At 30.9% G+C, this 25,381-nt stretch overlaps 2 protein-coding genes across 2 annotated transcripts in view; one reads left to right on the top strand and one right to left on the bottom strand.

The window, feature by feature from the left end:
- Positions 1–15,932, top strand: part of LOC115879168 (prominin-2) — a 176,362-nt gene extending 160,430 nt beyond the window's left edge. The window contains exons 22-24 of the mRNA XM_030895857.1: positions 3,252–3,296; positions 7,502–7,552; positions 15,651–15,932. Of these exons, the coding sequence (XP_030751717.1) occupies positions 3,252–3,296; positions 7,502–7,552; positions 15,651–15,678 (124 nt within the window). The 3' untranslated portion in view covers positions 15,679–15,932. The remainder of the gene's footprint in view (positions 1–3,251; positions 3,297–7,501; positions 7,553–15,650) is intronic.
- Positions 15,933–24,164: 8,232 nt separating this feature from the next.
- LOC115879192 (cuticle protein 16.5-like) lies at positions 24,165–24,632 on the bottom strand. Its single transcript, XM_030895884.1, has one exon. It carries the CDS (start codon positions 24,630–24,632, stop codon positions 24,165–24,167), a length of 468 nt encoding a protein of 155 aa, XP_030751744.1.
- Between the last annotated feature and the right edge of the window lie 749 nt (positions 24,633–25,381).

The raw sequence follows: 25,381 nt of genomic DNA, 5'->3' as shown, positions 1-25,381 counted from the left end.
CTCTTAGACTATATACTATTAAAATACTTCATAAAGAAGTTATATAATAAATTACAATTTAGAACATTAATGTTCGGTGCTACCGACAAGAAATGCTGAATTCCATTTTTCTTTAATTTAACATATTGTATATTTAAAGCTATGCATTCCCGAACTTTTGTTTGTGGGAACTTTTTTCAATATTTTTTTGCTGATAAATCGCATTCTGAAATTTATCCGTGCATTTTTCGAACACTCTGTATATGGTATCTCTAATCATTCAATATTAATATAGGATTATTTATATGATTAATATCAATTCAATATTTATATAATAAAAAATATAAAATTAAAATATTAAATCATCTATGTTTCGTCTATATAATAAAAATAATGCAAATTTAAAAAGCATTTCATTAGATCAAAAAGATTCCCTACTTAATACTGAATATATTTAAGAATTTTAGATCTAATTGTGTATAAAGTGTTTAAATTCATAATTTAATATCAATATACCTAATTTCAATTCTAAAATAGTCAGGTTAATATAATTTAATATTCTGAGCTCTATAATTATAGAAATACTAGTAAAAGGACTCGTCAATATACACCTAGCTGAAAACGATTGTGTCTAAGTCTTTATAGACATCACCTACATTTCTTGTTTCTACGTTGAGTTTCTAGTATTTTGTTCTGACGTATCTTCTATATAATAGAACTTATTTAAATCAAATCAGACAGGATTACACTTTCAATTTAGTTATATTGAACATCGCCTGCATATTCGGAAGATTTTTTTCAATTTATATAAAACGATTTTATTTTTTTTTTGCATTTTCATAAATTTTGAACTAACATTTTTCTTCAACAAATTCATTTAGTTATATCTTTATTTTTATCCATTTTTAGCAATTTATTTACTTTTTTATTTATTTTTTTTTACGATCGTAAAAAATGCGTTTTTCAAATATACTAATGAGACACTCTTGTTCCATTTGAAAAAAATGAGTTATGATTAAAAATACGATTTGGGCATCTTTTAGTAACAGGACAGGAGGAGACTAAAAACATTATACTATCAAATATTTCTGATGCTCCTTGATTACAAATTAGTGGTTTTAACACAACCATGGCACTCTAGATCAGGGTTTCCTAAAGAGTGGTCCACGGACCCCTTAGGGGTCCATAGCATGTATATCAGGGGTCCGCGGTCCGCATTACACCAGTTAACTGTAAACATATTTATTAAGAAAAGAAATAGTGTAGGGCGGCGAATTCAGTAGGTATTTAATCACTAAACACTAAGCGATGCGCGTAAGGATAAAAAAAACAAAGTTGAAGCTGTTCCCTTATCAAACGATGTTATTAATTCCAAAATGGTTGAAATGTCGTCAAATGTTTTACAAGTTGTTGAAGAATTAATTGCTTCACCGTTTCCATTCAGCATTCAATTGGATGAAAACACCGATGTGTCACAATGTAGCCAACTCTTGGTATTGTCCATTACGTACAACAAGACATATGTAGTATTAAAGAAGATTTTCTTTTTTGCAAATTCACTTTTGGAGACTACAAAGGCTTCAGATGTTTTTGAAATGACTTAAAGGTTTTTCAACGAACAAAATATAGACTAGAAAACTAAACTTGGTAGTACCTGCACTGACGGAGCTCCCGCAGTGCTTGGTAATACGTCTGGTTTCGTCAAGAAAGAGATCTCTCATGTCGTAATAACTCATTGTGTCATCGACATGCCTTGGTTTCTTATACGGACTTTACCTACATTTCTGAAGGAAGTTATGTCTACATGTGTCAAAATAATTAACTTCATCAGAGCAAGAGCCTTAAACCACCACGGCACCGCCTGTTTAAAATGCTTTGTCAAGAAATGAAGTCAGAACATGAAGTACTGCTTTACTACACAGAAGTTCGTTGGCTGTCAAGGTGACAGGTCTTAAAGCGATTGTTTGAGTTGAGGACAAAGTGTTACTTTTTCTAAAAGACAAAGGAAATTCACTTTCTGAATATCTTGAGAGCGAAGATTTTGTACGGGGGCTAGCGTATTTGGCAGATATACTTACTCAGTTGAATGAGATTAGCTTGTCTCTTCAGGGCTCTGCGATGACCATCGTGGATGCATCTGAACGGTTGAAAGGTTTCATATGTAAATTGCCACTTTGGAAAAGGAGGGTGGAATCTGGTAACTTTACAAATTTACCGATGTTTGAAGAGTTAATAGCACAAGGTGGCGGCAACACGATATCAAAAATGCTACAGAAAGAGGTGTCTAAGCATTAGGATACATTGCAAATTTCTTTTGGAGGCAAGAGGGTCCATTTCGGTCAAGAGGGTCCATTTATAATCGACACGGATAATATCAGCAATATCATTAAAAATCAGTTAATCATTTCCGGTGAAACAGGAAGTCACCGAAACTAACTGATTACGTCAATCCCGATTTATATCAAACACTAACATACCCAATCTCGTTTGTAATTGATAATGAAAAATGTAGGGATGAGTCACTTTTGAAAAACATCTGGTATAATGAGAAATTTTCTGCGTTTAAATGATTATTATTTCTCTCAGTTAGATCTCAAAACAAAGAATCACATTCTATGACATCTTACGATTAGGTGAATTTTGTACTTGATCATGAAAAATTATATTAATAGAATTGGTTTACCGATCACTCTTTACTGCCTACTTCATCATACTAATATACAGAGCGTTCGAAAAATACATGGCCAAATTTTAGGGAATGATTTCTTATCAAGAAATATGAAGAAAAGTTCCTGTGGAGAGTGGTTATGGAAAGATGGCATGGAAAATTCGAAAATTATATTCTTGTTCCCAATATTTTATAGTTTTAGCACAATCCTCTTACATTTTCATTTTAACCAAATAATAACAATATAAATTATATATGCCAAAAAAGGAAGTACAGAGGCAGTCTAATATTGTTTTTAAATAGAAATACAAAGTGTTTTAGATATCGACAGAATAAAATCTTTTATAGAAATCTGTAAAATATCAGTACATATTATACCAGTATTACAAATCCTCTTATTCCCTTACTTTTCGTAAGCTTTCTCGTTTCCAGCGATCGTCATCTCTTTTTATGTTTCAATATGCATTTAAGCCTATCGATTGCCAAGAAACGAGTGTTTGCGAGAATATTCGAGAATAAGCTGCACTTGTATGCCGGCATTTTATTTATCGAAAGCCTTGTTTGCTGCGCGATGAATTTTGAGTTTTCTTTTTGTACTTTCTAGTGGAGGCAAATTGTCCACGTTGACTTCGAGGATAACCGGATCTAGGTGAGATTTTGATTTAAATTGGGATATATCCAGATATGTACTTAGTTTATATGCTATCTATAATGATTTAGAATTATTTGTAGTTTTAAAATAGTAATACCATACGATAAAAAAAACGGCATCATAGACGGCTGGGTAATAAATGTCGATGATAATTTTAGCGCGGCCAACCCCTAAGTATCAACACCTAAGTACAAGACACACTATTATGGGGTTTTTACCCCCCAAAAAATTGAAAATTTGGATTGGTTTGGTTTGGTTTGGTAAAAATTTGAAAATTTGGATTTTTTTTTTTTTGTTAAATAGAATAATTTTGTGAGAATATGTCAACATAGGTAGTAGATTAAATTTATAAGAATGAAACCCCAGAAAAGATCCAGAGGTTCTCAAAATTTAAGCAAAAAATTATTTTCTTGAAAATTTTCAAAGTAAAATAACTCGATTATTTTTTAGTTATTTGAAAAACGGTAAAGAGAAAATATGTTTCCTTTATCGATATCTACCAGCTCTGAAATTATTTGCATTTATTTAAAACTCGCCCTATATATTGAGTGAAAATAATTTTTAAAGACTATATTTTAAAATTCGAGAAAAATATTTTTTTTGGAAATAGATTTGTGTGTTCGGAAACTTTCTACCCTTTTTAGTCTTTCTATAAATAGTATTAATTTTTAACGACGTTTTTTTTTCGATCATATGATAGTTAATCTAATTAGGCAACATAAATATAAAAATTAACTGTTTAAATTAAACAATGCCGAACAAGCGAATACAAACCAGTGCCAGTTTCTGTCATTTTGATTCACAAATAAATTGAATTTTCTCTCAATTTTTCGACGTCCTCTATTGAAATTTTCTCCTGCCTATTGAACACACTCTATTCAATTTTAATTGTACATTCAAGAAGTAATGGAGATTTACATCTAGGTTATACATACAGACCGGACCACCGTAGTAGTAACAGGCAGAACCGGACGAATTAGCGTACACCCGTCCGCCTGATAAAAAGCAGGCGAAAAAATGCGATAAAATAAAAATAGGTCGATATGTGATAAGAATGTTTCAGAATTTGTATGTATTCGTCTTTTAATAGCCAAAACGAATACATAGATTCTCGCGACAGTTCTCGTGTAAAATTTATTTTTTAAGTAAAATAATGGATGTTTACAAAGTTCGTGAGAAAATTCAAATTGTAAAATGGTATTTCCAAAATAGGTCTTATCGGGATATACAAACAATTTTTCCACAAACTTTTGTAAACAGGCCATTTCCATCTTTATCTACTATATCAAGAGTTATTAATAATTTTGAAACACATGGGTGCGTGTCCCCACAAAAACACAAAAAGCCTGATGTGTTGATTAATGAAGAACAGGAGTTAAAGCAAGTGTTCGTTTGTGCTACCGCAGATCAAAATCCCACGTTTTCAAGTAATCAAATTGCTGAGGTGGTTGCCCTGCACAATGCCCGTATCGTGCAACGATATTTGAACAATACTTTTCCCAACCGTTTAATTAGTGGATATGGAACTATTTTGTGGCCCGCTAGATCACCAGATCTTTCTCCCAATGATTTCTTTTTGTGGGGTTATGTAAAATCCAAAGTGTATGGTCATAATAGGGCTAATAATCTGGATGAGCTTCAAGTAAAAATACGAGGGGCTTTCCAAACTATTAGCCCTAATATGTTAACCAATGTCAGACGGGGATTTTACGACCGCTTAGGCTTCTGTCTAGCACAAGAAGGTGGTCTTTTTGAACACTTGTTATAACTTTTTTCTATTTAGAGTAATATTATAGTTTGTTTTTGGGTTTAGATAATTTATTTATTTTTAGTTTTGGCTTGTAAACACACTCAAATAATAAATATTTAAGTATTTTTATTTTAAATGTTACCTTAAGTGAAGGTAAACACTTAAAATGAAAATAATAAATACACGGCACTCCTCGCGTCATATTCCTAGTCTGTCACGACCGACCTGTCCAAGCACAACTGCAACTGCATACTGCCTGACCAGCCGACTAGCCGGCAGTGACTCTCGAGTACGAACGCAAAACGGGTAAACGTAAATTCGTCCGGCAACTTGCTATGTTACTAGTAGCCTGGTCTTCTCTGTATATGGAGGATATTATTATTAAAATAAAAATACTGTAGAATATACGCTGGTTACCTTCTAAAATAATTTCCAAAATTTATAAAAAAAATATATTTAAGATAAATTAAAGTATATCCATATCCATGTATTACCAAATACGATCGAAAGAAACGCCTTGCAAAACACGATCTATCATCGATTGTAATTTCCAAGCCAACTCTGACGCCTTTTTTATCAAACGGTATAATCCATAAACTGCTCTTCATGTTAAGCCCCGTTCTCAGAACTGCGACTGTCGCCAGCTCAAAAGTACCAATAAGATTTGTACAAAATTCAAACAACTGTCAATTTTAAATTTAGTACAGTTTTCATTGGTTGTTTGAACTGTCAAACTGTGTCGCCAGCAGGGTTGGCATCATTTAAATCAAATGATTTAAATCATGATTTAAATCGTGATTTAAATCAAGTGATTTTTTTAATTTTAATCATGTGATTTAAATCAAAATATCAACTTTTTTAAAACTTTACAATAAATCGAAAAATAACTATAAAAGTTATAAAAATATGTCCTAGAAAACTATAAAAATATTTCTATAACATATATACCCTATATCTATTCGTTAAATGAAATGTTACACTTACTATTGTAACGTTTAAATATGTTCAATAAATCAAAAAAAAAATGTAAATGTTATAAAACTATATAAAAATGATTTGTATAACACATATACCTATTACATATCTATTCATCAATTAAAATGTTGGACCGATTTTTCAAGTAATTTCGTATGAATCCATTAGACTTCTAAAGGGCAAGGATTTATTTTGAAATTTATGTACAAGTGACAAAAAAATGCTGTTCGAATAGATTCCATTCGCAACCTGTAGTGCAGAAAAAGGTTCTTTTGATATTAGACTATATCTTCAAATCGTTGTCAGAAAATATGCTGTTTTATATCTTTTTATTTTACACTTTGACAATAGATAATACTAATTTCATTCTCGACTTAAGACTATTTCCGAACAATAATGTATTGTGTAAGGAGTAAAAATTATACTTTTTTTGACGAGGTTGTACGTTTGACGCACTCTCGGACGCACTATACATATAGCGTAAACAGGGACGCACAAAAGTACATTTTTACTCCGAGTAGAATATACTATATTTTTACAAATTAAACATTACAAATAATTTTTTAATCAATTTCAAACGTTGCAAATAATATAATAAGTAATGCCTTAATCGAGTAAGTAATCGAGTAACAATTTGTACACTCGTTGAAATTGACGCTTAATATCAGTTTAGTAATATATTTTGGTACTTTTGTGCTTAGGCGTAAAAGTGATTTACTTTTATGCCTAGGCGTTGAAATGACAAAAATTAATACTCTTGTGGCATTTCAAAAAAATCCTTTTGATCTGAATTTGACCGATGTCTGGGAAAATGACACGCGCCGTAGAATTGTTAATGTTGTCAGTATTGGGCAGAGTTATGACGATTAAACCATTTAGGATAAGAATTTAATTGGAATTAAGTCCTAATTATTTGGAAATCCGATTTAAATAATGTTTTCTATTAAAATCAAAAAAATCAAAAAAATCTTATTTAAATCAAAAAAATCTCATTTAAATAAAAAAAATCTGAATTTTTTGATTTTTTTTTTTAAATCATGATTTTTTCCAACCCTGGTCGCCAGCCACACAACGTTGTCCTGAGAACGGGGCTTCAATCCCCGTTCTCAGAACTGCGACTGTCGCCAGCGACACCTCAAAAGCACTAACGAGATTTGTACAAAATTCAAACAATTGTCAATTTTAAATTTAGTACAGTTTTCATTGGTTGTTTGAACTGCCAAACTGTGTCGCCAGCCACACAACGTCGTTCTGAGAACGGGGCTTTTAGTCTTGAGTCTAAACATACTTGAGTCTTTACAAACACATAGTAACTTGAAATGTAACCTAAAAAATATCCTTCAATTTTTTCCTAAATAAAACAAATGTTTAATTTAAAAATAGCTATGTTTAATATCCGCTCATGTTATTATGAAAATTATAGTGTATAGTGGTTAATAGTTATCGCAAGTTAAAATTTAGCAATTTACTTTTGCAGACATCTCACGGAGCAGATGCCGGCAATTTCTAGGGCAAGGACTCCAAGAAGGTAATATTACAAGGAAATTCTAAAAGTGCATATTAAATTATTTCTGTATATACGCGGTGTATACAGGGTGGTCCGAACTGTATTTCGGAAATTTCGGCAGCTAATATTCTGCAGATAAAAACAAGTAAAAAAGTACGTATAAATCTATGTCCTAAATGCTTAGTTTCGGAGGTATACAGGGTGTAGAAGTTTTATTTTTATTTCGATTTTTTCCAAATAATTTCTGAAGTAACGTCAATATTTTGATGAAAATTGTCTGAGAGTTTTTAACCTGGGAAATTTGATTTTGTTATCAATATCACCCCTGCTTATGGGGGGGGGGCACCTACCTATTTTTTAACTGGTTTGAAGAGTCATAACTTTTCGTCTGTACCTGTATAAAACTAATGAGTAAAAAAATAAACATTTAAAACGTTTTTTACGTAAAGTGTATTGGTAAAAATCACTAAGAGTAATAGTTCTCGAGATATTTGGAATCTAAATGATCAATACTTGTCATCATTGACATAAATTAAATATGTTGACTAAATAGTTATTAACCTGAAATCATAAATTTGAAATGTTTTTGTGCCAAAAGTTGAACAGAAACTGTTTTATCGTCATTTTTTTCAAAGAAAAATTTATGATTAATTTAAAAAATAAAAAGTTCTCAAATTTATCATTTTAAGTTAAATAACTATCTACTCAACAATCTCAGCATGTTTATTTTTTGTCAATAATGACATGTATTGACTATTTCCATTCTAAATATCTTAAGAACTGTTGCTCGTGACCGAGTTTTACCAAAAGACATTTTTTACGTAAAACGGAATCACGGAAATGTACATTTTTTTACTCAGTAGTTTTATACGGGTACGAACGAAAAGTTATTACTCTTCAAAACAGTTAAAACACGTGTAGGTGGCGCCCCCCACAAATAGCAGTCATATTGACATCAAAATCAAATTTCTTAATTCATGCAAATATTGGTGTTGCTTCAGAAATGATTTGGAAAAAATTAAAATATATATTTTTTATTTATTTATTAATATCTCTGAATTATTGAGAATCTACTCATATCTTAAAATTATATAAAGTGATCTGAAAGGAAGCCAAAAATGCAATAATATACAGGGTGTTTTTGTTCCATTTAAAAAAAATATCCAAATCCAGTCATACTTTTTTGAGCCACCCTATAGAAGTTAAAATATTTTTCTGAAATATATCCTCGCACATACTTTAGGTTTGCACAAAAAAAAATATTCTAGCAGCTACAGTTGCCCGACGCGACGCACTATTGCCGGACCCTGTATGTACTCACTATTTCCAGAAGATATAGAAGATGTAAAGTGCGGCTGCTTTATTTTAATAGCGAACTTGTAATCACCTGTTATCATTGAGCGAAAATAATACTACGAAATGCTTTTAAAACAAATCGATCTTAAATTGGGTGGACCTTGATACCCAGTAACTTTATTTCCTTTTTAATTTTTTACATGTATTTTTAATTGCGATATCTTAACTTGATGTAAGTGGATTGCATTCGTAAAGATTGACTACTTATTGCAAAATCTGAATAAAACAATGAATAAGCAGTGTATCAAAATTAGAACTGTTAATTTTGATTAACTTATACATTTAGGTTTAAAATAGTTTATGTACCAAGAGTCCCAAATTATAACCTCATTTTTGTGATTTTGGAAACTAGAAGAGATGGAAGGAAAGTTTTCCAACTCGGTGATAATCAAAGTGCCAGTTTAAAAGTTTAAAAATTTCGAATATTTCCTAAGGATTTTGAATTTTTTAAGGAAAAAAACAAATATTTGGGATTTTATTTTTATTTTTTATGGTTCTATTTCGATAGATATAATAAATTACGTTTCACATTCTCATTGCTGCTATTTTTGTTCTACAAATTGGTATTATCAGATTTTTAAACCGACGTTTTTTCTTTGAGCTGTCATCAATGAGCCGTCAACCAATTTTCTTTTTTTTTTAAATACGGCCCTGGATGTTTCAACAAGAATTTTAAAAGCTTCTAAGGTCTCACAACCAATGATGTAACGAACAATTCATATTAATGATTTTCTGGTAACATCTTACGAAAGATATATTCTCTATCGCTGTAGCACATGACTTCTTTTCAAACAAGGGTAGTATCCTTGTTTATATATTCTTAAAGTTGTTCAACCGACTAGACAAAATGTGCTGCCAACTGGAGGACAAATCGTGAACCTTTCGGGGCGGAGTCAAAAATATCGATTATTTTCGTTATTTTCCTCAGAGTAATGTAATAATATAGCCCCGGGTTTCTGCGAACTTTAATAGTGATCAGCTGATTAAGAAATTTAAACGAAACTTTTATTTTATTGTAAATTGTGGATTATTTTTGCCTGTTATTTTAAATATTCTAAACCGTATTAACAAAGAAATTATTATTTCGATATGTTGGTACATTATTTATAATTTATGATAATGCTAATTGCTGTTAATTAATATTTAAAAAAAAAGTTACATACCTAATTTAATTTGATTTAATGCAGGTTTATAAAAGAATTATTTCATTCTTAGATTATTTTATTCTAAATTGAGTGCTTTACGAATTTTACGATATTTTATTTTGAAAACATAAAACTTTTTACATTTTTGATGCCAACTAATTGGCATGGTATTATTGGTATGGGAATTAGCCAAGAAAGAAAAGAATTGGCTATAACTTGTAATTATTAACGAAAAAAACATATTATACCTATATCGCTGAAAAGCTTAAAGAATGGCGCTCTTTATGAAGTTATGGCCAACTAGGGTTTCCATTTAAAAAAAAACATAATGTTTGTGTCATATGTCAAAAATGACAGGCTTTAGAAAAAAAAACAAAAAACACAAAGTCATTAGGTATGTGATTATCTACAACTTTTATCTGAAAACTTTTTGTCTAAAATACCGTATGATCGAATAAAAACGGCGTCAGCGATGGCTATGAAATGACGATCGATGATATTTCCCATATAATTTTACATATAAAATGACAATGATCTTCATTTCATAGCCATCGTTGACGCCGTTTTTATTCGATCATACGGTAGATTATAATGGAATTAGAGACAAGTTTTAAAATAGCCAAAATTTGTTTTTTTTTTCGAAATATCTAGTAAGCCTTGAACTTCTCCGGAAAATCCGAAAGGCGCATATTTATGACCCCACAAAACTGCAATTCTTTCCCCATTTAACCGACTCTCTGTCTCCAGTAGTTTCCGAGATACCCATAACGAACATCGTAGGAAACTCACCCTGTATAGTATTTAGAAACTTACTATTATTATTATTTGACTAGATTAATTTGATTAATAAGACTCGATTAATTTATTTTAAAATAAATTTCTAGAAACTACTACTAGAAAACCAAAATTATATGATAACGCACTTTTCAACGAAGTTGAAAGAAGATATATTGTATCTATCACAATACTTAATAGAATTACTACAATTAGAAGAAAAACAAAAAGAAAAAATACCCAAATACCTTCACCTACTACTCATCTACAAAATAAACGAATATAATCTCTTATAAAAACACTACACAACTACTTCTTGTATTTTACACTGAAAAAATTATCAAACTTACTAATTAACCAAACAAAAAGAAAAAATAACCAAATTATCCCTTCACCTAATACTTAACTACAAAATAATAAACTATAAAAACACTAATAAACTAATTCTGGTATTCTACACTAAACATTATAATGAAACTTAATAAAATTAATCTAATTTTACACTACAACTACAAAGAAATAAGAATATTTTTTAAAACTAGAAGAAACAGAACTTCGATACGTCCGACCAGTATAATAGATCAAGCTGACAAAGAATATAAAATACTTTAAAAATGTGTATTCAGAAAGAAAAAATATCTCGAAAATTATCTGAACAAACATTTTTTTTTCTTATCAGTGAAAAGCATCGGCCTCGTCGGCCTTGCGGAATTTGGGGTATTTACAATGGTCGAATTGAATAATTACCAGCTTTTATAGCATATCTAATAGACAAAAAGTATCTGGTCGATTAGTAACCAATTGGCACAGTCCGAAAATTATCGATTTTTATTTTCTGTGTTTTTATTGGTCGCTTCAAAATTCAGAGTAACAAAAAATATTTTTCTGTAGTAAAAGACTGTGAAATACGCCCCGCCATCTGGTGCTTTACATCCATAAACGTCTTAGGTTGAGCTACTTTAAAAATTCATATACAAGGGTAGTATCCAACCATGTAGTTGTTCAAAATTCAGTATTACTCTCAAGGTACAAAATATAAAAATGGTAGACAACGATTAATATTTTTTTTTTAAATAGGGTTCTTTCTTTTTGTTCATATTTTTTCCTTTCGACAATTTAAAATACAAACTGTCCAACAAAAGTCCTTTTCCATCAAATTTCCTTCGGCATTTTTTCATCGATTTAACTCATCTTAACCATTGCATCGTCCCTCTAAATTGGAAAGCGCCATTTAAAATCAATTTTACCCGAGTTATATTTTATTTAAATAGAAATAACTGACGGACAGACCTATTTATTCCGTTCCATTATTTCTCCCCGGAAACTTTATTAAAAAGCTTTTCCAGATCCATCTAAGGATAATTTATTATTTTTTTCCAGGGGACGCGAATCCATGAAATTGATCGAACCGATCTATTGGAAATCGGGGTAAGAGCGTAGCCAGAAAGTAATGGCAGTAAAACAAAATATAAACTGACAATATGCTTAAGCATTCATTAATTCTGCTTACACTATTATTAAACTAATAATTATTAATTAGTTATGCCTGTTGCCAATCAATTTCACCAAGTCCCTGCTTAAAAACTCAAATCAATATTTCTACATTATCTACTCGTAGGTTGCGCTACTGAGTAAATGGACTTTGTATTTTCTTTCACTTATTATTTTTGTTTATCGTACCTTTAATAGATTTACATATCATTTAGATTAATATATAATTCATTTTAGTTTTTAAAACTTTACTTAATCTACATCTACATGTTAACACTCTTGTTAACATGTTCCTTTGGCTGAGAGTACCTACTTCGATCATGTGTAGAATCAATCATCAACATTTTAATCTAGTTATCACAGTGCTAATGAGTAATTTTAAACTAAATTAGGCTGATTCTGGTGATTTTTCTGTAGGAAATGTTTTTGTTGTTACTACATACATTTTCAAAATTCTTAGTGTTACTCCATTAAAACAAATTTAAAAATAAAAATGATATTTTTTGTATTTTTTTAAATGCTACACCAAACTTAAACCAGCTTGTCAGTGGATTTTTTTCAGAAATTTGTCTAATCGACCAAAAATGTTTAACGTTTCAGGGAGTAGGTATATCTGCTATCTCCTCCCGCCAACAACAGCAAAAAACAAAAAGAACAACCAGTGGCGGATATACAGTGTGAGTCTTAAATAAGTGCAAATATTTTCAGGGTTGGTAGATGTCGATAAAAGAAACATATTTTCTCTTTACCGTTTTTCAAATAAGTCCAAAATAACCGAGATATTTTACTTTGAAAATTTAAAAAAAAAGATTTCTCGCTTACATTTTGAGAACCGCTGGCTTTTCTGGCTTTTCTTTCTTGTAAATTAATTTAATCTACTACCAATGTGCCGTATATTATGAAGATATTATGTTTTTTAACTAAAAATTTAAAAAATGTCCAAAAACTGAACCCAAATTTTGCAAAAAAAATTGCGTATAAAACCTCATAGACGTGTGTCTAGGGTCGAAATTTTCCACTTATTTATGATTCACCTTGTATAGGACAGTTGGCGGGTTATGTGCCTCTCCCAATGGTCTTTCAATAGACGAAGTTGGAAGATTGCTGTCCCAGTTGGAAAATAAAAAAATCTTCAAAGTTGATTTTGCTCATGTGAAAGAAAGAAATCAAAAAATATTTCAATATAAATCGTCGATTATGTATTTTATTCTATCAGTGGCGGATCTAGGCGTGGGCAATTTCGTGGTACGAAAATTGTTTTTTATGACGATGAGCAAACGAGTAAAATTTCCTGTGCGCAAAAATAAACTCGCGTAAAATAACAATAAACACTATAAACAGCGTAATAGAGAGATATCGGTAAACCGAATAGCGTGCATGGACGTTAATAAGGTCAGGTGTTATTTCCTTTACGTGAGGTGATATTAACTCTCTTCATTTATAGTTATCGGATCGGAAAGAATTCTGTTCGCGTCGCGTCCGCTATTTAAACTTAACCTAACTTTGAATTTAAAACTTTGAAATTGTTTTGTTTACTAGGTATTTTAAAACTAAAGGGCTAAAGTGCTTATTTCCAATGCTTTATTGTTCAACGTCTGCCAGTGGGTTTAGGGCGACAAATTCTCTTAGAAGGGCTAAGTCGTCATCTACTGTAAACCTAAGCCTCTTTATAGGTTCTTTAATATTGGAACAGGTAGAATCCATATTTTGGGCCATATTTATTTAACTAAAATTAATCCCAGCTACTTAAATATCAAACTACCTAATAAAACTAAAATAATAATTCAAAACAATTCAAACATAACCTAAAATAAAAGATCTCGCCGGCGGGCCCCGGTTGTCAAATACCCACACATGCATATTTAAGCAATTTTTAAACGTTATTTAGAAATAGCGCTTGGTGTAATTCAAGAACAGTTAACCTTACCGTTCTTGGGTGTAATTGATCCGCAAATTACGTCAGGCGGTAACGTTATTAGCGTGCGTTGCGTTAAAAATTGACTCGCGCATATCGTAACCATGATAAGGTACGCGTAAATACTGCATGACGCTATTCGGTTTTCCAAATATCTCTCTAATAACTGTGCCGGTCAGGCGCTGTGCACAATTTTAGGCCATGAGTGGGCGTGCTATGTGCGCAAACTAGTAACCTAACTAGTACTCTATTCCGAAAATTGGAACCACGAAAAACAATAAAGAAAAAACAAAGTTTATAATCTGTATAATCTGTCTCTCTCATGGTACTTGCTCTCTCATGGTAAAACTCATGGTACTTGCTCGAAGTCACGGACGGTCCGCGCGGACGCGTCGCTCCATCTGAAAGCGCTGTAAAAGCGAAAAAGATCTGACTGATAAAATTATTGATCTTTCAGAGCTTATCGAAAAATGGTCTACAGAAGGAAAAAAAATGCAATTGCCGAACACTGATGCCTCGATGAATTAACTGAAATATTAACTAATATATTGGATGAATTAATTGTTTTGTTAGTTATATACTTTATATACAAATTCTTAGTAGTTTTAATAGTAAAAATAAATATGTAGATATAATTTGTAGATATCCACGACTTTATTTGAGTCTAGTTAACGTTTGGAAAGTATATATCTCATTTTGTATAAGACTTAATTAGTTAAAATTTACAAAATAAAACAGTTCGGAAATTGAACAGTCCCGAGTAGGAAAATTGAACGGGTTAGCAACCCTCCAACAACTAAAGAACCACTTCAAACGTCTATACAATATACAGTATGTCTCCGGATTGTCTTTACAAAAGGAAAAACTTTTTTATTATTGACATTTTGAGAAAAATGCATTCTTCATAAAAAAGTTTGCTTGTTCTGAAATGGTTAATCCCGTTTATACTTTTTCAAATTTTCATACAGTTTTAGAGAAATATTAGTATTTTAATAAAACACGCTTTTAGATGTATCAAAAAACTTTTAATAAGAGTAACTTTAATTTTACATATATGTTTCGGCTTGTTAGGCCTTTTTCAAGAGTTTTTTAAGAACTAATCGTCTAACTACACTGTAACTATATACATATATATTTGCTATGGGGGTTTGGTTTGTTATAATTGTAAACTCTCTGAACCCACTTATTAAAAAACTTTTGAAAAAGGCCTAACAAGCCGAAACATATATGTAGAGTTAAAGTTACTCTTATTAAAAGTTTTTTGATACATCTAAAAGCGTGTTTTATTAAAATACTAATATATCAACGATGTTTCACAAGGAACCAACCACAGCTTCAGTACAATTTATTTTAGAGAAATTTTATATCTTAGTTATTACGTAATTATGAGGTATAATATTATCTGTGTTTTTTTTTATTGTTATATTTCTTGTTTCAGATCGACCACACCCCGAAGCTGGATGTAGCTACCGTCAAAACCCTTTTTTAGTAACTGTATTTCTTCTTCTTTATTGTTAAGTAAGATTAATAAGCCTCATTTAATTGCTATACATTATTTGCCCTTCCTCAAATTAAGATTAATTATTTATCATAACCAAAGAGTATATCATTTTTCAAATTTTCGTTAGGGAGGCCTTTAAAAGATTCTAATACAGCAATTTGCGAAAATTTATTGTCTTATATTATAAAGCAATGCTTTCGAGCATTAGGATCTTTTGCTAGAAATTTAACTGCAGATTTTTGTAATTAGTTTTAAGATTTCAAACAATAAATTGTGGTTTTATGTTAGAGTTATGTTTTTTTTTTCAAACGTCATAAAAGTATTAATTTTTCCGACGTGAATGTCCAGTTTGGTGTAGCAAAGCGCCTACAAACCAGGGATAATTATGCCGTCGCACAGTGCTTCGTCCCATGGACAATAATCGAAAAAAAATTTAAAATTTACTAATATCTGAATATGTAATTTTATACTTATAGCAATGTTGAACCATCCTGTATATTATTTTTCATAAACACCGTTTTTTTGTTAGCAAATATTTTCACTAAAAATAAATTTTGCGATCATTTTCTTATATCAATGAAAAGAATAACATTCATAGTAGTTCTGTATATGGAGTTAAACGTAAACGAGTTAGTACGTACTTAATTGAAAGCCACTATGGATATTGTTAAACAAGGTACTTTAAATTTATTTCTAAACAAGTTCGTTATTGCTTTAGTTGTATTTATTTTTTAAAATGATTCTTAAATGGGTATAAAATCTTACGTTTTCAAACTTCAAAAGGCATTTAAAAACATATCAAAACATACTGTATTTATTGAATATTTTGTTGTCATATTCATACACTTTTAATTTTTGTATAGTTCACCTGCGTCTGCTTGCGACGAACTTTTATTTTATAATACTTTTTCAGATGGAGTAAAATGATAAGCAATGCCGATCTGGTTAATACTTGGCTTGATCATAAGGACAAGAACTCAAAATTATTTGTATTTCAAAAAATGTGTTCTTTATTAGATATTGATGAACATTCCAGTCAAATGAGACCATTTGTGCCTGAAAAAGCCCACTATTTTGGAGCGAAACGTCGCATAAAAAAGTTTCCATCTTGCAATTTATTATAAAACCTCATACCCAAGAAAACGAAAATATAATATATTGATATGGTCTATTAAAGAGGTAACTATTAACATCCGAACCCCTCATACCAACAAAAAGAACAGTAACAACGCGAAAAAGTAACATATTTGAAAATGATGTACAGAAATATCTTATATGTGCGGATATTTCATCTACCTGTGATTTGGATACTATAAATTTGGAAGATACTGTCAGCAGTGATTCTTCTGAATCAGAGTAGTTACGATCAATGCATTTTGTTGTCCTAAAGTAAATTTATATTATCTTGAGTTTTTTTTAATTAAATATATCATTAATGTTTCTTTTTCATTAAAGAAAAACATTTTTATCTTATATTGGCTTATATTGTAGGAATCATGTTTTAAAGTTATTCCAATTCTTTTTTATCACAGGGATTTATTTAATACTTACACCGTTTTCATACTATAAATTATTATTTCCTTAGATGGAACACAGCTCCCACATTTTTATTATTTATAAGATTTTTTTTCATAAACGTGAGACTAAGAACATCATCATTTAGTACAATGAGAGTACTCATCATTTGTATCAAATAAACCTAGTTTGAATAAATTGCCTACAATAAAAGAGAAGTTTTGCATTTTTGTCCTCTAGAGCCATATGTTCGAAGCACTGTGCGTCGCCGCGCCAGCGCCCTAGCTATAGCCTAGTTAGCCTATTGGATAGCCCTAGGCTATAGCCTAGTTAGCCTATTGGATAATCCGCCTCTGTTTGTGCCTCGCCTGTAATACCAAACATACAGCCTCACCAAACAAAGTATCATTTTTACTCCTAATAAAACAATATACTATTTATAATATACGAATATATATTTTTAGAGCAACAAATGATCAAGGTACATTAACTGCATCAAAAATAATACCACAAAACAAAACCTCAAATATGTCAACTTTGTATCTAGCTACGGAGCTGTTTTGATTACCCTGTATAAGGTCTATCACCACCCTTTTATCTACAATCACACAACGCATTAAATTTAAATAGGCCAACAACTGTATTTAAAAAAAATATTCTATTTCGTAAATAACAAGATATATGAAAATAATACAATCTCCGAACAAGTGATCTTTAAGAACAAGATCGACCACGCCCACATGCGTAGTTGCTCGAATGTTATGCTAAAAAGTAATCTTCCAAATGAAAGGTTAATTAATATAATGATATTCTTTGTTATGTGCTTTACTTAATGTAAAACCTTGTAATGTAAACGTTTAATTATCTCATTTAACATAATTTTTATAAACAAGATCTTAAAATGAATTTGTATTTTGTTTATTGTTATATTAATCTTATAATTTTACTTGGTACTATTCTTTTTAAAGTGTTATTTTTAACACTATATACAGGATAATTACTATTTATGTAGATTATTTATAAACAATGTGTAAATAAATAAGTGCAAAAAATATCAGGTGATTATTTTCTTAAATAGGCATATAGAAAATAATTTCAAGAATACTTCTGATTTTATGTTTTTTTTACAAAATAATTTTGTTATGCTGAATGAACTAAAAATAAAATAGTATCGTAGTTTTTCAAAAACAGTTCACACAAAGAAAATTAAAATTTGGTGTATGAATGTGAATAATCAAATCACAATCTTTGCGTTTTTCCGTAAATGTTTACCTTTACCGACTAAGTATACAATTATGGTTACCGAAACCGGAGCTGTTTTTTAGAACCGGGAATTACTGTACTACTTTTCTAAGGAACCGGGATTTCGCGTTTTTCTCAGTACTTTCGGTACTAACTAATTTTAGATCAGTGATGGTGCAGTTTATCAATCAACAAGAAAGGAATGACTTTCGAAAGTAAAATCGAAAAAACAAATATTTTTTTAATGAGAATAATATCAATTCTTATCAAACAACATAATGAAACTTAAAACTACCAAATTTAAAAAAAGCCCTACATTTTTTACTTAAATGGCCAGCCACTTGTGTGACTGCATAGTCAACACTCAGCGTTTATGTTTAATTCAACTGAAATTTAAATAATAATTCTAGATATTTCAATTTAACAACTCTCATATGGAACACAAGTCGATAAGGTTATCACTATAACTAGTTTATACTGTACTAGCGTGTAACCGCGACTTCGTTTGCGTCGAATTAATCATTTGTAATGGTGATGATAAAGCAAAGCAAGAATTTCCATTAACATACAAACTGGATAAAATTTTCTCACATTTATGTCAGCACGAGGAAAAACAATATGGCGATATTATTATATAACTTGGTAATATTTGAGGGGTAGTTTCATCTCGTTGGAACAATTTGACTTTCGAAAAATCCGTTTGCCAAAAATAAGCTTTTTACGTCAAGCAGTTTAAGCAGAATCGTGGTTAATCAAATACCCAACTTTTTGGAACACCCTGTATGATTTTTTAAAAAATTTCAAAATATGTAAAAAAACAAAATAAATTATGCGTATTCAAGCGTTTTCCCGAAAGACTAACCGTTTGTTAAATAACAAATATTGTAATATTTGAGGGGCGTTTTTACCCTCTTGGAATTTGAGATTCGAGAAACCCCTCCTTTTCGAACCTCTACACCCCACAGTCAATCCGTTTGCCAAAAATCAGCTTTAAACGCCAAACAGTTTAAGCAGAATCGTGATTAGTCAATGGTCATATTTTATGAAACACCCTGTATAAATTTTTAAAAAATTTTAAAATATGTAAAGCAACAAAATCAAATATACGTGTTTAAGAGTTTTTCCGAAAAACTCACCGGTTTTTAAATAAAAAAATATTCTAATATTTGAGGGGTGGTTTCATCCCCTTAGAATTCGAGTTTCGAAAAATCCCTTCTTATCGAACCTCTACACCCTAAAGTCAATCCGTTGTCCAAAAATCAGCTTTTTACGTCAAGCGCTTTAAGCAGGATCGTGATTAATCAATGACCAGATTTTTCGAAACACCCTGTATACATTTTTAAAAAAATTTAAAATATGTAAAAAAAAACAAAATAAAATATACGTGTTTAAGCGTTTTTTCGCAAACTTGACCGTTTTTTAAATAAAAAATATTGTAATGTTTGAGGGATGGTTTCACCCCCTTGGAAAAATCCCTTCTTATCGAACCTCTACACCCTAGAATCAACCTGTATGCCAAAATTGAGCTTCTTACGTTGAGTAGTTTGAGCAGGATCGAGATTAATCAGTGAGTCAGTCACTTAAGGATTTTATATATTAGTATAGATTATCGAAAAAAAACGGCGTCCGGTTGGCTCTGAAATGAGTATTGATGATATTCCCCATATAATTTTACATATAAAATAGCTGCGATCTTCATTCCAAAGCCATTGCTGACGCCGTTTTTTTTTCGATCATATTGTATTTTAATGCACAATATATCGTGGCTCTCTTTTAATAACTTTTTTTTAAATGAATAAAATAAATACGTTATAAAGTGGAGCCGCTTTTGAGACGCGCCCGGTATATTTTGATCTACGTATTGTCTGCCCAACGACTCAGAGAAATTTTCGACAGACAACATCCAAAAATGACAAGAAATATAATTTACCTATTAATTAAAATGACAGATACAGCTGTCACTGTCAGGAATCCTCTCGTCGGAAAGAAAATAGAATGTCAAATTATTTATCTTATTAATTTTTTTATATCTGACTTTTTTGTCTTACAATACTGTATTGTAACAATTATTAATAATTTATTTTTTATAAATATTGTTTCCAAAATATTAATAATTCTATTTATGAACACTGTGTTGACTTATTACAAGTTCTTGTTAAAGATCTTCTAAATTGAAAGATAGATATCGAAATCACTGGTCACTCACAATCTTTCACAAAATATTTTTTTATTTCTAAATTGTCCAATAATAATTAATTTTCCATTAAGGCCGGTTCTGTTTTAATTTCTACCCTCTTATTTTTATTATTTAAAAAATGCCAGATACCTATTATCCTTATTACGTATACAGGGTGGTCCGAACTGTATTCCGGAAATTTTGGCAGCGTATTCTGGAGATAAAAATAAGTAAAAAAGTTCGTATAAATGTATGTCCTAAACTGGTTAGTTTCGGAGATACAGGGTGTAGAAATTTCATTTTTATTTCGATTTTTTCCAAATAATTTCTGAAGTAACGTTTGGGAGTAAAATTGGTGTCTGGGAGTTTTTTGACATGAGAAATTTGATTTTGATGTCCATATGACTCGTACTTGTAGGGGGGGGACACCTACATGCGTTTTAACTGTTTTAAAGAGTAACAACTTTTCGTCCGTACCCGTATAAAACTACTGAGTGAAAAAATATACATTTCCGTGATTTTTTATGTAAAAAATGTCTCTTGGTAAAAATCGCTACGAGCAACCGTTCTCAAGATATTTAAAATGGAAATAGTCAATACATGTCAATATTGACAAAAAATAAACATATGTCCAAAATAGATTGTTATTTGACTGAAAAATAGGAATTGACAATTGACTGAATGATAAATTCGTGTTTTTTTAATTTTTTTTAAATTAATCATAATTTTTTCTTCGAAAAAAAGATGATAAAACAGTTTCTTCTGAACTTTTGGCACAAAAACATTTAAAATATATGATTCCAGTCTAATAACTATATTTAGTCAACATGTTTAATTTATGCCAATGACGACAGGTATTGGTATTGACGAAGAGACTTTTTTTACGCAAAAAACGTAGTAAATGTATATTTTTTTACTCAGTAGTTTTATACAGATACGGAAGAAAAGTTATTATTCTTCAAACCAGTTAAAAAATATGTAGGTGGCGCCCTCTACAAGTAAAAGTCATATTGACATCAAAATCAAATTTCTCATGTCAAAAAACTTCCAGACACCAATTTTTATCCAAATATTAACTTTACTTCAGAAATTATTTGGAAAATTTCACACCTCTACTTTTCAACCAATAACATGCTTTAATGTTGACTAGTTACCATGGCAACTGAAAAAATTTCCGGAAATTTTTTCGAGGCGCCACGAAACTTTAGTGGAAATTTTTTGACAGTTGAAAAGGTAAACATAAGATCTACAATCATAATGTGAATGAACTACAATGTCTATATATTGAAATATTACCCATTTGAGTTTTAGCATTTGATGTAACTAAGGTTGGTAATATTTTTTATTTAAGGAAATATGTTAGATATACCTACATATGAATTTCTTCGAAATTGCCATGTTCTAAAAAATATAGTTCTGCCGCCTTTATTTAACTAAAGCTGGTATTTTTCTATTTAACGAAATATGATGGATATATCTATATGATTTTTTTAGAATTTATTTCATGTTGAATTATCTTCAATGCCAAATCTTTAATGATATCGACTAATATAGCAAAATAATAACGAAACACATTTAGTAATTATAGGTTTTATTAATATTAAAAACACAATTATTGTAAATGTTTGTAGGCTGGCTTGAATTGGTGGTTTGAATCTGGGTATTTTCTGTTTTATTTTGCATTGTGCTCTGATCATGATTGAACTGGCTAGTACTTGATGAAATGCTCCTCATGGATTCAATCATCTGTTGATGATGTTCAGCGTCCAACTGTAAGTAAGGTTTGATCGACTGACTATTACTATGTCCAGTAATTTTAATGAGCTGTTGTTCACCAACTCCTTTCTTGGCCAAATTCGAAACAGCTGTTGCTCTTGCAGAATGATTGGTTATTTTAACTTTTTTAGTGTCAATTCCTATATCTGAAGCTGCTGATTTAAACCATGAAGATACAATGTTCTTACCAACTGGGCTATTCTTGTACCATCCTTTCGAATTGGGTTGATTCCAGTATGGGTTTGGTGTTAAGAATAGTCTGTCGGTTTGAATAAGATTTCCCCTTTTTTCCATCAACTTTCTAAACAAGCGAACCGGACACATTTGTGGATTTTCGAAATTTCTAATCAACCATTTACTATCCGACAGTTTTTTAGAACCACCTTGTGTGGTTTTAGAGAAAATTGGATTATATTCTATCCGACCTTTTGGGTTTCCGAAATTATCAGTTTCTTCTTTGAAGTATTGGATACAAGCAGAATGTCCTTCCCCTCCTCTCCATGCCAGCTCATGTGAAACTATGTGAAAAAATTTACGCTGCAACCCATCTGGAGTATTTTCATCCCACATTTCAATAATTTTTTTGTATTCGTCACTGGTTAAGGCTGAAGCACTCACTTTTCTTTTTGCTGAATCTCTCTGTAGTATTTTGCGCTTAGCATCGCGTGCAGCTCTGGCGGTCACAAATTCCACATCAGAAAACGGATTAAATTTTATTTTATATTTTTCGTAATAAATTTCTTGCAACTGCTTAGCAGTAGAGTTCCACATCACTTTGACCACACTTTCCTTATAATCTTCAAAATTTTTCTTTTTCATATTAAATGCGTAGTCCTCCAGTATAGTAGCCAGCTGTACTACACTCATACACTCATGAATATTATACGACTTTTCATCACAAAATTCAACAAACTGTTTCCATACACTTGATTTTGATTTTCGGGTGTTATCTGGTTTTATATTTTCAATTTCTTCTTTAATGACTTGTTGGTTTACTTTTCCAAATCGCGACATTTCGCTATACACTTCTTACTCTACGTACAGACGTTTTAAAACTAGTAATAGCTTAATGACAGATTCGCAAACAAAAATGACAAAACACATAATATGTCAAAAACATCAATACCTTGGCCAACTTAACAAATTGAAATTATTTTAAAATGTCATGTTGGATTAATATTTTTTTTTTCAAATTTAGGTGTGAAATGTTCTTACCGAATACCACGCAAGCTTAAATTATTCCTGGAAATTTTCTTTCGGGCACGAATATTTTAGGAAAATTATTAATAATTTTCAAAATATTCGTGCCCTCAAAAAAATTTCCGAAAATAATTTAAGCTCTTGTGATATTATAAGTAAAAAAATCGAAATAAAAATAAAATTTCTACACCCTGTATCTCCGAAACTAAGTATTTTAGGACATACATTTATACAAACTTTTTTACTTATTTTTATCTGCAGAATATGCTGCCGAAGTTTCCTGAAACAGTTCGGACCACCCTGTATATTATCCTGACAAATTACGTTCTGTCATTGGAAAAGTTATATGAATAAAAATTTTCTAGTATCTTAATATATTCATTTTTGTATTTGGGATACCCTGAATATATTTTACTATGTTCGACTCATTATTTGTGAACTCAATTTTTATAAAAAGGAAATAATTAAACAAAATATTCCTATTTAATTAATAATATATTAAATATTTTTTACATTTTGGTGTACATAATTCTACACGTTTTTTACCAAGCGGCTACAGGTGAGCTGTAGGCCAATGGAGCGGCTACAGGTGCGCTGTAAGCAAGTTGTGCGGCTACAGGTGCGCTGTAAGCAAGTGGAGCGGCTACAGGTGCGCTGTAAGCTACTGGAGCGGCTACAGATTTAGCATAGAGAGGAGCAGAGTAAGCTGATACAACAGGCGCGGAGTAGGCGGATACAACAGGGGCCGAATAGCTGGATAGGACGGGAGCGGCTACAGCTGGTGCGGAGTAGGGAGCCACTGCGGGGACTGCTGGAGCGGCATAAGCTGAGACGACTGGAGCTGCAGCTACAGCGGGAGCTGAGTAAGCTAATGGGGAGCTGATGAGTCCAGCGTTAGCGATGGCCAAAGTGGCAGCGATGAAGAAAATCTGAAAAAGTGTTGAAAGTTTATACATATTCTTGGAAATTTCAAGTTCTTGAACCTTGTATTGAAATATTCTTAAAATCATTTTCTTGGGACACTAGGTTCTGAAAACGCTGCGTTATATTTTGATTTTGTTTAATAATCTTTATTTATTCTATGAACAAACGCTTTGGCCAGCATTACAGCCTTCATCAGTGTTATATATGTGAAGATTTTATCTATGTTTTTAAATTCTTTCTATTCTAAACCAGAACAATAATTTTAATGTTTGTCGTTAAACGTTGGTCGTGTTTATATTTTTTGTGATTGATGTAGAGGAGTTCTTTGTGCTGAAAGTTATGGATTCAATTTAAAAACATAGAAAAAATCTTCACATATACATATAACACTGATGAAGGCTGTAATGTTTGCCGAAACGTTTGTTCGTAGAATAAATAAATTAAAGATTATTAAACAAAATGAAACCATAACTCAGCGTTTACAGAGCCTCATGTCCCAAGAAAATTAATTTAAGTTTATAGATATTTTAATTGTTATAATTTATATTTACATAGAAGAATACTATTCAATTAATATTACAAAATATACCGGGTGCGTCTCGAAAGTGGCTTACTTCTATAACTTTTTTTATTTTTTCAGTTAAAAAACGAGATTTGGTTTGTCAGTATATGACATAAATTGGAGTTGATTGACGTATTCAATTGTTTGTGGTCACTTCCTGTTTCACCGGAAATGACTACAACTTTCGATTTTTGAATGACGCCTTTAGTATTTTTTTACATTATTTGTTAGAAAATAACACTCTGAACAGAATGACATATCACATGTCAACTT

This window comes from Sitophilus oryzae, unplaced genomic scaffold (assembly GCF_002938485.1).
Source record: "Sitophilus oryzae breed Bouriz unplaced genomic scaffold, Soryzae_2.0 scaffold_1576_pilon_pilon, whole genome shotgun sequence".
Taxonomy (NCBI): Eukaryota; Metazoa; Arthropoda; class Insecta; order Coleoptera; family Curculionidae; genus Sitophilus; species Sitophilus oryzae.
The sequence above is the reverse complement of the archived record's forward strand: the minus strand, read 5'-3'. Positions and strand labels throughout refer to the sequence as shown.

What these genes read in the sequence shown, in the direction of transcription:
- LOC115879192 (XM_030895884.1), bottom strand. Translation starts at nt 24,632, where the DNA reads ATGATTTTAAGAATATTTCAATACAAGGTTCAAGAACTTGAAATTTCC.